The following is a 15699-nucleotide window of genomic DNA, read 5'->3' as shown; positions in this document are numbered from 1 at the left end:
TGCAGTCCCACCAGCAGTGTAAAAGTGTTCCCTTCTCTCCACATCCACGCCAGCATCTGCAGTTTTGAGATTTTCTGATGTGGGCCATTCTCAATGGGGTTAGATGATATCTCAGGGTTGTTTTGATTTGCATTTCTCTAATATATAGAGATGATGAACATTTTTTCATATGTTTGTTAGCCATTCGTCTGTCATTTTTAGAGAAAGTTCTATTCATGTCTCTTGCCCATTGATAAATGCGATTGTTGGCTTTTTTCATGTGGATTAATTTGAGTTCTCTATGGATCCTAGTTATCAAGCTTTTGTCTGATTGAAAATATGCAAATATCCTTTCCCATTGTGTAGGTTTTCTCTTTGCTTTGGTTATTGTCTCCTCAGCTGTACAGAAGCTTTTCAGTTTAATGAAGTCCCATTTGTTTATTTTTGTTGTTGTTACAATTGCCATGGCAATTTTCTTCATGAAGTCTTTCCCCAGGCCAATATCTTCCAGTGTTTTTCCTATGCTTTCTTTGAGGATTTTTATTGTTTCATGCCTTAAATTTAAGTCCTTTATCCATCTTGAATCAACTTTTGTGAGTGGGGAAAGGTGTGGTCCAGTTTCAGTCTTTTACATGTAGACATCCAGTTCTCCCAACACCATTCATTGAATAGGGAGTCTTTCCCCCAAGGTATGTTCATGTTTGGTTTATTGAAGATTAGGTGGTTGTAAGATGTTAGTTTCATTTCTTGGTTTTCAATTCGATTCCAAGTGTCTATGTCTCTGTTTTTGTGCCAGTACCATGCTGTCTTGAGCACTATGGCATTGTAGTACAGACTAAAATCTGGTATGCTGATGCCCCCAGCTTTATTTTTATTACTAAGAACTGCTTTAGCTATACAGGTTTTTTTCTGGTTCCATACAAAATGCAGGATCATTTTTTTCCAAATCTTGAAAGTACCATGTTGGTATTTTGATAGGAATGGCATTGAATAGGTAGATTGCTAATTAAGGACACAACTCCCTTCACCATAGTTTCAAAGAAAATGAAATACCTAGGAATATACCTAACGAAGGAGGTGAAGGACCTCTATAAAGAAAATTATGTAATCCTCAGAAAGGAAATAGCAGAGGACATTAACAAATGGAAGAACATACCATGCTCAAAAGCTTTATTTTTGTTCATTGTGGATGTCATTCCCTTGCGCTCACACACACACACACATGCACAAACGTGCACACACATGCAGACTGACAACAAGTGGATTCAGAGGAATCCACTGGATTTCCTCTACTGGGAGGAAACTGCTCAGGCCATGTTCTTCATGTTCTTTCAGTGTCTCATCTCCCTCATATCCCATCTACTAATAGTCAGAAGTTCTCATTAAGGATCGGAATGCCTTCCCAGGAATGACTCTTTTGCTCCCACCTTACCTTGGCACACTCATTGGCATATTGGTTCACTCCATCCACTCTCCCCTTTCGAGCTGCCAGATCCACTTGGAACTCTTCAAACTTCTTATGCAGAATTTCTGTGCGTTCCCAGTCCTCACCGAGCTCCACTGAAGTGACTATAGCTTCCTGTAGACACAGACAAGTTCATCAAATCACCAGCAATTATTTAAGCATTCCTACAGGTCAAAAGCCTCCAAGGCCCTTCTTGCATTCCCAGGACAACTGGGATGAAAACACTAGGGGACCATGGGAGACCCCTTCTGGAAAGAGCCAGAACTAGGAATGTATTTTCTGAGGTAGCTCCTTGGCCAACAGAGGAGTATTTTTTGAGAGAATCATTTAGCCAGATTGGGGTCATTGTTGGCCAAAGTCCCTGGAATAATATGGAGAATAAATTCATCTTATTCCTATTTAATGCAAAGTATGGAGTATCTACAAAATCATTGCACTAAGTACTTGCTGGTGTAAATCTTCATTCCTAATGCTTGGATTATTCTTTAAGTATTTTGAAAAATAACACCTCCCAGAGTTAGTAGGCCCTGAGAGATAAGAGATTATAGAAAGTTCTGTCAACACTCTCAGTCAAGGACCAAAGTAAGAGCAAAAGCATAGGAGAAGCTGTTAAAGATCATGGAGATAGAAGGAGGGTAAACCTGGATCATCTTCCAAGGCAATATCTTCATGTAAGTCTGGCCTTCTCCATATTCAGATCCATACATTTAGACCTGCCCTCCACAACAGGCATCTCTGGAGTAGCTCTACATCTTTGACAAAATTCCTCCTTCTTCCAAGGAATAAAGTCCAGGAGCAGACATTGACTTTTTTGTGTGTAGTCTGCAATAAGGTGCCATGTAGAGCCCAGGACAGAGAGGAGGGAGGTCCCATGTGCTTACTGTTGAGTCCTATACCTTGTCTCCGATCCACTCTAAGATGTCAGCACATTCCTGTAAGTACTGCTGGAGCCTCAGGGCCTGCAGCAGCCGGATGCCCTTCTCCTGAGTCAGCTCCACCAGCAGGTCCCACAGGTGACGCAGTTCCTCCAGATGGGCCTATGGGAAAGAGGCAGAAGCACTCAGGGGCTGTGGATCAGGGACAAACTCAGAGACTTGTGCAGAAAGGGACATGGATGCAAATTCTACTCTAATTGATGCATACATCCATTGCTCTACAAATATGTAAAGGAGGAAATAGGATATATAATAGAAATAGCTAATAAACCATGACAAATGTGAACTTCCATAGAAGAAAATTTTGGAAAAATGCCTTGGGGTTTTAGAAAATGGAATAATTACAAACAATATAATGGAAAGAAGAATCAAACAAAAGCTTGATGACTAGCATCTATAAAGAACTCAAATTAATCCACATGAAAAAAGCCAACAATACCATATGTCAATGGGCAAGAGACATGAATAGAACCTTCTCTAAAGAAGAGAGATGAATGGCTAAAAAACATATGAAAAAATGTTCATCATCCCTATCTATTAGAGAAATGCAAATCAAAACCACCCTGTGATACCATCTAACCCCAGCAAGAATGGCCCACATCACAAAAATCTCAAAACTGCAGATGCTGGCGTGGATGTGGAGAGAAGGGAACACTTTTACACTGCTGGTAGGACTGCAAACTAGTACAACCTTTCTGGAAGGAAGTACGCAGAAACCTCAAAGCACTCAAGCTAGACCTCCCATTTGATCCTGCAATCCCGTTACTGGGCATCTATCCAGAAGGAAAAAAATCCTTTTATCATAAGGACACTTGTACTAGACTGTTTATTGCAGCTCAATTTACAATCACCAAAATGTGGAAACAGCCTAAATGCCCACCAACCCAGGAATGGATTAACAAGCTGTGGTATATGCACACCACGGAATACTATTCAGCTATTAAAAAAAATGGAGACTTTACATCCTTTGTATTAACTTGGATGGAAGTGGAAGATATTATTCTTAGTAAAGCTTCACAAGAATGGAGAAGCATGAATCCTATGTACTCAATTTTGATATGAGGACAATTAATGACAATTAAGGTCATGGGGGGTGGGGGTAGGGGAAAGCAGAGAGAGAAAGAAGGAGGGAGGGTGGGGAAAGGAAGAGCAGAAAGAGGGAAGGAGGAAGGGGGTTGGGGCCTTGGTGTGTGCCACAGCCTTTGGGGGCAAAAGACGATTGCAAGAGGGACTTTACCTAACAAATGCAATCAGTGTAACCTGGCTTATTGTATCTTCAATGAATCCCCAACAATAAAAAAAAAAAAATTGCTGTTTGAAATGAGCCTTAAGGAACAGAAAAAAATTTGACATATAGATGATAGACACAGTGAGTGCTAAGCACAGCAAACCGCAATGGGAAAAGCATAGAGAAAATTTAGTACAAACTGCCCACCGGAAAGTATAATAGCAGCCATTTTGCTAAGTTATAAAGAAATCATTGGCCCCAAATCTGTAAGAGTGTTTGGGATCTATATAGTTTGAAACTCTATAGAAGGCATTGAATGCCAGGATAGCTCAGAACATCATGTATTTATCTATCTTTTGAAGTTAAAGTTACCATCTATATGATGTCTTTAAGAGTATTACATTTTTCAACTACTCTTTTGCTTAAGGTAGCATATTTCTCTCTGAACCCTGCAGTGGGGTACCATCTGATATAGCTTTAGTTATTCTGACAGACGTGACAGTGTTTCAAACATTTTTCAAATATTTTAATTAATGTAGGAGTTGGGCACCCGTGAAACTGTGAATAATGCAAACATTATTTCTGTTTCATAGAAATAAATAAGTTTTGAGACTTTCTTTTAATGAGTTCTTCTTTATAATAAAATCCTATTCTGGTGAAAGTCTGTGTTCCCTGAATATATTTTACTGACAGTAAAATAGGCAGAATTTTTATGCTACCTATAGGAAGACCAGCTCAGTTTCACAATAGGTAATGCAAATCTGCTTTGCCAATTTAAAGAATACATAAACAATATAAAGTTCACTCACACCAGAAAATTCTGACTCGATCATGTTAACACAAACCTTTGGAAGAGTATGAGGATTAAGTCAGAAAATAGTTGTTAATGATAAATTACACAGTAGTAAATGCTTATAAAAATGGGGATGGAAGGAGGAGGGGCAAGATGGCCAACTGGATGCAGCCTCCGACATAGGCTTCTGTCTAGAGAGAAGGATAATGTCCAGAGGGTATCCAATTGAGCTGAAGACAGGAAGCCCAGTTGAGAGAGAAGAGAGAAAACTATAGGTCACCCTTGCTAAGGCAAGCTGCAATTCCAAGACAACAGTCTCCAGGTACAAAACTCAACTGAAAGGAAAAATGTCCAACCCCTCCCCCAAGAAAGCTGCAGGTTCTTTTTTTTCTTTTCCTTTCACTCTTCGTTTGCTCCGGTGGGATTTCTACAGGCAAGTAGTGAACTGAGGATCTCTTGTCTCAAGCCACAGGTGAGAGCAGTAAGAAGTGGGGACTACTTCCTCCAGAGGGACCCTGAGGTGACTCTGAACATTCTCTTACCAGGCAGAAAAATTCAACTTACATTTTTCCTGCCATTCTGAACTTTCAGTCCACCCTTCCCCCCAACCAGATAAACCGGACCCCTAACCCCTGCAGAGACTGAGGGAGGAGGCTCATGAGCAGTGCCCTCCCCTCCCAGCCTGCTTGACAGAGTACCTCACCCCTGCCCGGTTGGTCCCCTGCTCACTCCCTGTCTCCAAGCCGCTCTGGGCCCCCATGCCCTCCCTGCCTCTGCACCACACCCCACCCACCTGGAGACCTCAGAAGCCTCATGCTGCACCCACGCCCCGCCCGCCCAGAGACCACTGAGGCCATGCCACACCCCACCCACCCAGACAGACGAGGCTGCACGCCACACCCTGCCCATCCACGCCCTGCCCATCCGGAGACCACTGAAGCTGCACGCTGCTCTTGCCTGGCCTCTGGGCTACACCCCAGCCCAACCAGAATCGCCAGTGGAGTAGTGTTCTTGCTGAAGTCAACAGGCGCTAGATACTGCCAGAATCCATGCAGTGTACCTCACCCTGCTGCCAGATCTGTGTGCAGCATGCTCCTACAGTTGCTCCTACAGCCAGAATTCTCTGGCTTTGGCAGTGGTAGTGAAAGGTGCAGGGGCACTTCCCACAAAGATCCAGCAACAATAGAATCATCATGCCGGGGTCTAATCTTGGAGAAACACCCCCTCCCAACTCTGTGCACTGCCAGAGGAAATCAGAAGTCACTCTATAGGGATACTGGTGCTGCAGAGTGCCAGGGACAAAGGTGCGGTGGCTGAGGGATACAAGAATTTGCAGGCCTGGTACCCACAGGATTAGACTGAGCCCAAGTGGAACACTTGCCAGTGGAAATTGAACACCTGAGGCAGGCAGTCCTCAGCTCCCCCAGCTGGCTATTAGCCGAAGCCAGTGGCTGGGCCTTGGGGGCATTGACCTTCCTTTGACACTGATAGGCGCTAAGCCCTGGCACTTCACATTATTGGAGGAAACAGGACTGCAGCCCTGTGGGGTCACTAGTGATTGGGCGTGAAAAAGGAACAAAGTGGAGAAAGAGACTTAGCCCCCTGATCCTACTGTGCTATTGGGCGGGCCTTTCTGACTCTGTAGAGCACTGGAGAGAGCCAAATCTGAGCAGCCAGTAGACCTGTGCTATCTAGCTGCTGGAGACCTTTCAAACTCTCCCACCTAGGAATTCATACTGACAGGGTCAATTGGTTCAGAACCCCTAACTTGGGACAATCACCCAAGGACCCTCTAGGGGGATACACTGTTTGTGTAGTAACAGGAAGGGTCAATTTTCCCATTCCAGTTGTTATCTGGGGAGGTGGGATTTCTTAATTGCTTGTATTTCTTCACAGCTAAGACTTCACCAGAGTCACTAATCCACCAGGATTGGACAAGAACCAGTTGAATACAAGACTGAGCCACTTAACCCCACCACACCAAGCAGGTTTCCCCAGCCTCAGACTGCAATACTGTACAAGGGGAAAAAGCTGCAGTCATCAGTCCCAGATCCTTAACAAAGGGCTGGTTAACCACAACCCCAGGAAACCCCAGTCCAATCTCACCTTACCAGAACACCTAGCCAACAGTGAAAAACAATCATGAGGTGGAATCAGCAGAAAAACGCTGGCAACATGAACAATCAGAGTAGATCAACTTCCCCAAGAAACAATAAAGCAGATACAGCACAAGATCCTATTCCCAAACAAATGGCTGAGATGACAGAAATCGAGTTCAGAATTTGGATAGCAAATAGGATCAACAAAATGGAGGAAATGATGAAATTAGAATCTAAAGCAGAAAGTCAAAAGATGTTTCCAGAATTTAACAAATTTAAATACAAAATGACCAAAGATTTTGACACATTAAAGCAAGAATTTGCAGCCCTCAAAGGTCTAAAAAATATGGTAGAATCCCTCAGTAACAGAATGGAGCAGGAAGAAGAAAGGATCTCCAATATTGAAGACAAAGCTTTTGAACACTCCCAAACACTCAAAGAGGAAAAGCAGTGGAGAACAAAAATGGATCATTCTCTCAGAGAGCTCTGTGATAATTCGAAGAGGTCTAATATTCACTTTATAGGAATACCTGACAGTGACGAGGTTGCTGCAAAGGATACAGATGCTTTGCTTCATAAAATAATTAAAGAGAATTTTCCCGACATGCAAAGATATTCTGAAATTCAGATAGCAGACAGTTTCAGAACATTGGCATGACTCAACCAGAATAAAAATTCTCATAGACACATTATAATTAATTTCATTAAAGTTAATATGAAGGAGAAAATTCTGAAAGCTGTAAGATGTAAGAAAACCATTACATACAAGGGGGAAGAACATTAGAATGACTGCATATTTCTCCACTGAAAGCTTTCAAGCTAGAAGAGGGTGGTCATCCCCCTTTAATTTCCTTAAACAAAATAACTTTCAACCCAGGATCCTGTATCCAGCTAAACTGAGTTTCATCTATGATGGAGAAATTAAATACTTTAATGACATTCACATATTGAAGAAATTTGCCATAACTAAACCAGCTCTTCAGGAAATTCTCAGAGCTATCCTCCATAATGAACAACACAATCCTCCACCACCAAAGTAAAATCACTCAGAAACTTTTGATCAAATTCTAACTTCCATAGTGGCAAAAGGATTAAAAATGTCCACTGGACTTTTGAAAAACTCAATACCCAAAACTCTGTCGGGTTTATTATTACTCTCAATTAATATGAATGGCATAAATTGCCCTCTAAAGAGACACAGGTTGGCTGACTGGATACAAAAACTCAGGCCAGACATCTGCTGCATTCAAGAACCTCACCTTACCTTAAAATAGGTGTCCTCAAACTGCGGTCTGCTGGCCACATGAAGCGGTGTGAATTGTATTTGTTCCCGTTTTGTTTTTTACTTCAAAATAAGATATGTGCAGTGTGCATAGGAATTTGTTCATACTTTTTTTTTTTTTTTTAACTATAGTCCGGCCTTCCAACAGTCTGTGAGAAAGTGCATTGGCCCCCTCTTTAAAAACTTTGAGGATGCCTGCCTTAAAAGATAAACATAGACTCAGGGTGAAGGGATGGTCATCTATAATTCATGCAAATGGAAATCAGAAAAAAGCAGGTGTTGCAATTTTATTCACAGATACAATAGGCTTAAGTTTAAGTCCTTTAACAAGTGAGAGTCAATTTTTGTTAGAGAAGAAAGGTGTGGGTCCAGTTTCAGTCTTCTACAAGTTGTATTCAGTGGATATAAATTTACAGATATGCCCCCAGTGAGAATGGCCCACATCACAAAATCTCAAAACTGCAGATGCTGGTGTGGATGTGGAGAGAAGGGAACACTTTTACACTGCTGGTGAGACTGCAAACTAGTAAAACTTTTCTGGAAGGAAGAATGGAGAAACCTCAAAGCACTCAAGCTAGACCTCCCATTTGATCCTGCAATCCCATTAGTGGGCATCTACCCAGAAGGAAAAAAATCCTTTTATCATAAGGACACTTGTACTAGACTGTTTATTGCAGCTCAATTTACAATCACCAAAATGTGGAAACAGCCTAAATGCACACCAACCCAGGAATGGATTAACAAGCTGTGGTATATGTATACCATGGAATACTATTCAGCCATTAAAAAAAATGGAGACTTTACATCCTTCGTATTAACCTGGATGGACGTGGAAGACATTATTCTTAGTAAAGCATCACAAGAATGTAGAAGCATGAATCCTATGTACTCAATTTTGATATGAGGACAATTAATGACAATTAAGGTTATGGGGGGGAAGCAGAAAGATGGACGGAGGGAAGGGGGTGGGGCCTTGGTGTGTGTCACAAAATTTAAAAAAAATTAAAAAAATGGGGATGTTCTTCAGTTCTAACTATTCAGGGAAGATTTTCTAAATACGTGGAATTTTAGGAATGGAAAGGGAGAGTTTGGAGAGGTACAAAGGTAGTCACAGGGTGTGGAGTGTGAAAAGAAAGAGGTATTAGAGACAGAGGGAAAATGATTTGGGTGGGATTAAAATGAGAGAGCATTTTTTGTTTGAAAAATTTAACAGACAAAGACACTGAGGTCAGAAGAAATAACCAGCAAGGACATTTGGGAAGCCAACTGATGTGGGAAGTGTGAAACAGCTTGATGTGGGCTTCATCATGAGCCACTTTGATCTGTGGTGGCGTGAGAAGGAACGTCATGCCATTTCATGACAGCTTTTGTCTCATAATTCTTTTCTTCACCCCAAGGAACCCAAGGACATCCCATCATTTTGTCTGCCTCAATCCAGAAGATAAGAGTTGAAGATAAGAGGAAAGAGTCTCCCTGTCAACATAATCAACAATTAGAAACTTCTATTCAAGAGTCCCGCCATACGTTTACCTTGGTGTCCTCATAGGCAGCATGACCCTCAGCAAATCGGATTTCCCTGGTTCTTTCCAGGTCAGGAATGATAAATGCTCTTGCTTGAACCTCTGCATCAAAGGACTGGTGTTTCTGATATTTCCCCTGAAGTTTAGAAATCAGAGTTTATGGTTAATGATGCCCAGTCTTGGCGGGAAATGTTTGCTTTAGGTAGAGTCATGGAACACAGGATCTCAAAAGGTCCCAGGTTCAAAGTCAGAGGCCACAGAGAAAGTCTTTTCCCATCCCCACTTCTGTCCTTAGGGAATTTTCAGTAAATATCTTATTATTTTTCAAAGGGTCAACAGACTCTCATGTGAGTAAAAGAGTGTAGTGTTTTTACTCTTCAGAAAAGAGGAAAAGCTGAGTATTAAAAGTAGAGCCCAATGAGAAAGGTAATAGTTATACATAATGTTTTTTTTTTTTTAATTGAAAGGTTTGGGGCACTCTGGCTCTGTTCCTGTTATGTGCAAATTGATCCACTTAATATAGTCCAATACTTGGCTCTTGTTCTAGTGCTTCCTTCCAGTATCAGTTGCCACTCTTAGGCAAATGTAACCCTTTCTTCTGATCATGACTACGCCACATGTGATAATTCTAAGTACACAGAAAGGGGAGGTAGTTTCCACTAACTATCATCTATTAGGACTTCTCATTTGCTCTTAATACGAGCCATGAATAGTAATTTGGGAAAAATCCAGAAAAAGATCTAGTGAATTCATGTCTTTCTGAGAAAAGTGAGAACAGTTGCTTCAGAAAACATTGATGGTGCGTTACCCCAATTCCATTATGAATGTCATGGAATATTGAAATCACATTGTTTGTCAGAAATTCCTGGGAGTTTTAGTTACCATTTTGCCCACAGCTTAATTTCAGATGAATATAACATTTATTAAATGCTATCGAGAATGAGTTTCCTTTGCAAATAAGACCCTGAAGTTTCAGATGTTGAAAACATGGCAGAATTACTGTTTAGTGGCAGAATTACTGTTCCTAACAGATAGTCTAATCTTTCTATTACATTACTGCCCAGTTAACCAGATAAACAGTTACATTACCAAAATGTACGGTCTGAATGTGAGTTCATTACAAGAAACACTTCCAGGCTTTCAACAAATGACAAACTGCCACTTTTTGTTTGATTTCTGCCACTTTTTGTTTGATTTTTTTTCTTTTCTCCATTTTAACCCTCCTTATAAAGGGAGATTGACCTATGATTTTCTCTTAATTCAATTCTTTAACTTCACACTCCACTGGCTTATTTTTGTTTTGTTTCTGAATGGAATCTGATTAGACTCACACCCACCCTTTAACATTTACATTAGGAAAAATCTGCTTTTCTCCTTAGAGATCTTAGGATTTTCTCTGTGGAAGTCAATGGAGCTTAGTGACCTGTATATTAGTTGGGTCTTCGTAGCTCTTATCTTGTGCAATCTTGAGTTTCTCCAAGATCCACTTCTCCAGATCATCTGCATCTCGTCTGAAGACCTGGTAGTGATAGGACTCTTCAAGCTTCTGACCCCTCTCTGCAACCCGCTCCTTGAACCTCCGGTACCGAGTCAACACTTCCTGACGTCTCTCCTGGATCTCCTCAGCTGTCTCCAAAACTTTTGGCCCAGTGCTCTCCAAAACCTGCAAATTAAAAAGTTTCTGTCTATTGCCATTTCAATTCTCAAATGTGCTGCCCTTCTTACACATCCCACATTCTCTCATGTTGAACCTGTGTTCAGACATCTTTAAGCCTGGAAATGCCTATTGTTAGAAAAGCTGTGGTGTATTCATGTGGTTTTAACCATATATAGTAGCTACTGTCTAGGCTAAAAATTCTTGATTATTTAAAACATTCTCTAAGCTTTTCACATTCATTTATGCTAACATTTATTAAGTTGTATACAGAATTAAATTGAGCTGATGAGGGAGCAAGTTTAAATGAGCAAATCACAGAATTTTAGATAGAAATGTAATTTTATTGCTTTCAAAGGCTAAAAAGATGTGGAAAAATGCTGATCATTCTGAACATAATTTAATGAATAACTAAGAATAGCTTCCAACTAAATTAGTGAATGTTATTGCAAAATTTTGAAATATTATTTTCTTCATATTTAAAAATAAAGCATTTTTTACTCTTTTCTATTTGCTTTATTTACAAATACTACAAATCAAGAGTTCAGCCATCTTCTAACCAATTATCACAAATTTTAAATGATTAGTTTCTCTGTAATTGGTTTTTGAAATATAAAGCCTTGTACTATCAAACAACATAAAGTGTCATTTTCCTATCAAGGGAGCCAAGCTGTTTGTGAAATATCCAGCAAAATCACCACAGTTCACCCTCATTCTTCTGGTTAGAGGTGCCATTTTCCCTAGCTTACCCCAGCCAGAACACTTAATAATAGGAGCAAAAATTTTAGACTCTCTTTATTCTTCCTAATTGCAAATGCTACTCTGTGAACTGCCATTACTAGTCAGACTGTAGAATCAGATTATTCCCCAGAGAACCACATCTTTATTGGGTATCATTTTTCTTCAGTTACCTAGTTATTCTTTGTGGGAATGGACTTAAGTCATGGCTGGGTTTTGGAGTTATATAGACATGAGGTTATGGTTTAAAGTTAAACAGTCATGAAAAGAGAGCTAAAATTAAAATTCTCTACTTAAAACCCCTCCCAAAAAAGAATTCTTAATGACCCTGTGAAAGACAGTGTAGGAAGTTTAAAGAAAACAGCTTAATTATGTACTCACTGTTTCCTTTGGAATGTCCTCCATTTTTGCTAAAGACGTAGAACCTGGAGCAATTAAATGTAGGTGAGAGAGAGAGAAAGAAAGAGAGAGAGAGAGACACTTCACATGGAACTGTCTAGTCTAATTTATGTAGGAATGACAGAAACATTAAGTATGTGGCAAAGACAAAAAACCAGTCCTCTTGCTTGGTCCCAGAATCCTGCCAGCCACGGACAATCAACATTATCTTCAGGAGACATATTCAGTTTAGAGAGCGGTTAACTTTCACAGATGGTAGATGACTCAGCAGTTTTGAGAGGGCTGTGACTGTCAAAGTTACTCAATAGGACTTCAAAAAAAATGAAAGCATGTATTTGGATGGAAAATTGAGAAAAAACAAAAAAGGTGTCTTAAGATGGTGGTTTTCTCTTTGATTAGTTTTAGGTTTTATGATTTCTGAGAATCATAAATCAGGAAGGAATTCTGGGTTGCCCATTGTTCTAATCTTCAAGAACTCAGGGCATATATAGGTTCTTTTTTCAACCTATCTCTAGGAAATACAACTCAACAGTAAATATTTAACAGCCTCTAACTCAACAGAGTATCCTGATTTTTGCTGCAGAGTTTTTCCTCATATGAGATTATATTTCTGACCTCATATATTTGCTTTGCAAAAATTTGATTTAGTTTTACCCTAAATAATTTAAATGGAATGGGTAAGAGAAGTAACATAGATGAATGTGTTTATTTTGCATTTCATGAAACAAAAATTAGGATATCTTCTTTGACAAACTATTAATGATGTCACAGAAGATCTGAAAATGGAACTGACTTCTAAAATACGCGACATAAGTTATTCCCTATTTTATATATTATTTTTACTGGAGAAAAGAAGGAGGCAGAATTTCTTTTTAAAGGCATAGTTCTTTTAAGCTATCTTACAAAAGTGGAAAAAAAAAAAACCAGCAGAAAGAAAGTAAAGAAAGGGTTGATTTTAGACCTTACAAGGCACTGGAGCTATCTATGCCAAATTTTATTCCAATGTAAGTTCAGTTTGAACAATCTAGTTTTCATGGTCTACTAGAAGAAATTTCAATTCTGCATTTGTCTTTTCTCCTGTCCCTGGACCATCTTACCCAGAGAAATTGAGAGTCCTTTACAGAAGTCTTTCTTCTTAGAAGTCCGGATTACTGGTGGATTAACATCTGGACTTCTGACCTTCTCCTTGGTATTTCTCTGTCTCCCAAGAGTGCTATGGGCACTGATCACATGGAGATCTTGATTTAAAAAGACAAATAAAGAATTCATGGCAGATACCATGAGGTGTAGAAGCATGCATAGTCTACAAAGTGGATGTTATGCTGTATAAATGAGTCTTAGGAGCCTCTGGGAGACACTAGAATTAATCACAGCCAGCTTAAATGAAGAGAAAATAGAAAAAGGAAAGTTATATTGTGGATCAGAGAATTGTAAACTTGAGTAATATTGAAATTTTACATTTTCAGGTAGAATTAGGTAGTAAATAAGCTTAGTGGACCTGGAGTGATGAGGTAAAGTGTGTACAATTATTGGTAAACCCACCTTTTCATTTTTTGAGTGGTACCTTTTGCTCTGATATAGTTAGGAGCCAACAATTAGAGGAAGTTTTCAATCAGAATTATTTTTTAAAGAGAAATATATTATACATTTTTACAAGGGCTGGGGTAATTTAAAGTGCTATTGCATTTGCCTGCAGTTATCAGTTCCTGAGCAGGTCTTTAAATAGTAGTTTAATCAGCAGTGACCAACTTGCCTCAGCCTCTGCTCAGGCAACAGAACACAGTGACATGTATGATCTCCTGGCCTCAGAAAATCTAAGTGATGCTTTCTATCCACAAATTCCAATGTCTTCTCAACCTCAGTCACTAAAATTAACCTTGTTTTCTGTGGATATTTTGGAGTTCAACTTTATCTGCTCATTAACCAACAAAGACAAACATATTAACTTTAATGTAAAATTATTTTTTCTCATAAGTAGGGGATTATTTTGTAATTTTTTGATTTTACCATTTGTTTCTCCAGAAATAGTTCTCATTTTAAAATGTTCCCAATTTTGAATCTTAACTGGGTCAGAACAGTAGATAATACTATTCAAAAAATTTTAAAAGGCCTTCTGGCAGTTAATTTAGACACTCATCACTTGAGGTCCTCTAATATTGTTTGCCCCTTAACTCTATTAAAAAATTTTTATATATAGGGCGGAGCAAGATGGCGGCTGAGTAACAGCTTCCTTGCATCTGGGCACCGTGAGTCTGGGGAAATAGGACTCCAGGCATCTCTGGCTGGTGGGATCTGCCTATCATCACCCCAGGAGGATACAGGGAGTCAGCGAGAGACTTCTGGACCCCAAGAGGAGGACTAAAACAGTGGAAAAATGGCAAGTGGTTGCGTGTGTTCAATCCGTCTAAACCCGCCCGCAACTGTAAGTTCAGTAGCAGTGAGACTGCAAACCAGAAAGGCCTTACCTGTGAACTGTTTTGGTGTCCTTGGACTTGGCACTCACTTGAACTGCCTTGGGGAGAATTTTGGCCGTTGTCTAGGGCCCCATTCTGAGCCGCTGAGCCAGACAGAGCTAATAGTGTTTGGCTGTGGGTCACAGGGAGCCATTGTGAGCGATCTTCCCCGGCAAGCTCCGCACTCAGGGTCGCAGAGCTAGAATCGGGTGGGAGCTGGTAACCCAGTGACCAAGTAGCCTAAGGGTGGGGTCTGAACTGCCTTGCAGCCCTAACCCTCAGGGGCAGAGTGAGACCGGTTTTGGAACACTGGGTAAGTGGATAGCCACTTCAGCAGTGATTCTAGCGAGAAAGCTGGGAAAGCTTCTGCTCAGCAAGTTTACAAGTTCAAAGTGCCTTTTAAGTGGGCTGAAGAGAGATTTAGGGTGTCTACCTGCTGGGGTTTGAGAAATCAGCAGCCTCCAGTCATATCAGAACTGTGATTAACATCTCATACCCCAGAAGACCACGTGTTGCCCAGACAATATTCAATAACATATACATACTGCTTTGTTTTTGATTGTGTTTTTTTCTTTTTTTGGTTTGGTTGTTTTTTTGTTTATTTCAATGTTGTTTTGTTTTTTAATTTCAACCTTTTCCATATAGATCATTTTTCTTTCTCAATTTTTCTAGTTTAATTATAATTTCCCATTGCTGCCTTTTTCAATAACTAGAACTTCATTTTTGCTAGTGTTTCTACCGCTTTTATTTGGTTTTTCACCCAATTTTATCCCATAAAGTTTTCTGTTTCCTTGTTTTGGTTTGATTTATAGCATTTTTGTCTTTCCTCTCTATACCTGGTGGAGGCGGGGTACTGTGTCTGATCAGGTTAGCAAAGAGCTGCTGACCTCAAGGGAACCACCCAACTGGGCACCCCCAGAAGGTGGGTTTTTTTGAAGGTTGTGTCAAAGTACCCTACTGTACACCTATATTGCTATGTCTCCCTCTTTCTGTGCCTCTCTTCTTTTTGTCAATATTCCTTTTACCCACCCCCCCTCCTTTATCTATTTTTCTTTTTTTTTATTATCACTCGGTCCTCCTTTCTTTCATCCCTTTTTTGCTCTTCAACCTTCTCACCCTTCTGGTCCTGTAACCCTTAGTCCACAGGCAAGAGA

The 15699-nt window shown here is 40.1% G+C and overlaps 1 protein-coding gene across 1 annotated transcript in view; it reads right to left on the bottom strand.

The window, feature by feature from the left end:
- Positions 1–12132, bottom strand: part of SPTA1 (spectrin alpha, erythrocytic 1) — an 89878-nt gene extending 77746 nt beyond the window's left edge. The window contains exons 1-5 of the mRNA XM_053607951.1: positions 12075–12132; positions 10725–10964; positions 9312–9437; positions 2341–2481; positions 1412–1558 (exon numbers count right to left, since the gene is read on the bottom strand). Coding sequence (XP_053463926.1) covers positions 1412–1558; positions 2341–2481; positions 9312–9437; positions 10725–10964; positions 12075–12098 — 678 coding nt within the window. The 5' untranslated portion in view covers positions 12099–12132. The remainder of the gene's footprint in view (positions 1–1411; positions 1559–2340; positions 2482–9311; positions 9438–10724; positions 10965–12074) is intronic.
- Between the last annotated feature and the right edge of the window lie 3567 nt (positions 12133–15699).

Source organism: Nycticebus coucang, chromosome 10 (genome assembly GCF_027406575.1).
Source record: "Nycticebus coucang isolate mNycCou1 chromosome 10, mNycCou1.pri, whole genome shotgun sequence".
NCBI lineage: Eukaryota > Metazoa > Chordata > Mammalia > Primates > Lorisidae > Nycticebus > Nycticebus coucang.
This window is presented reverse-complemented; position numbering and strand designations above follow the sequence as displayed.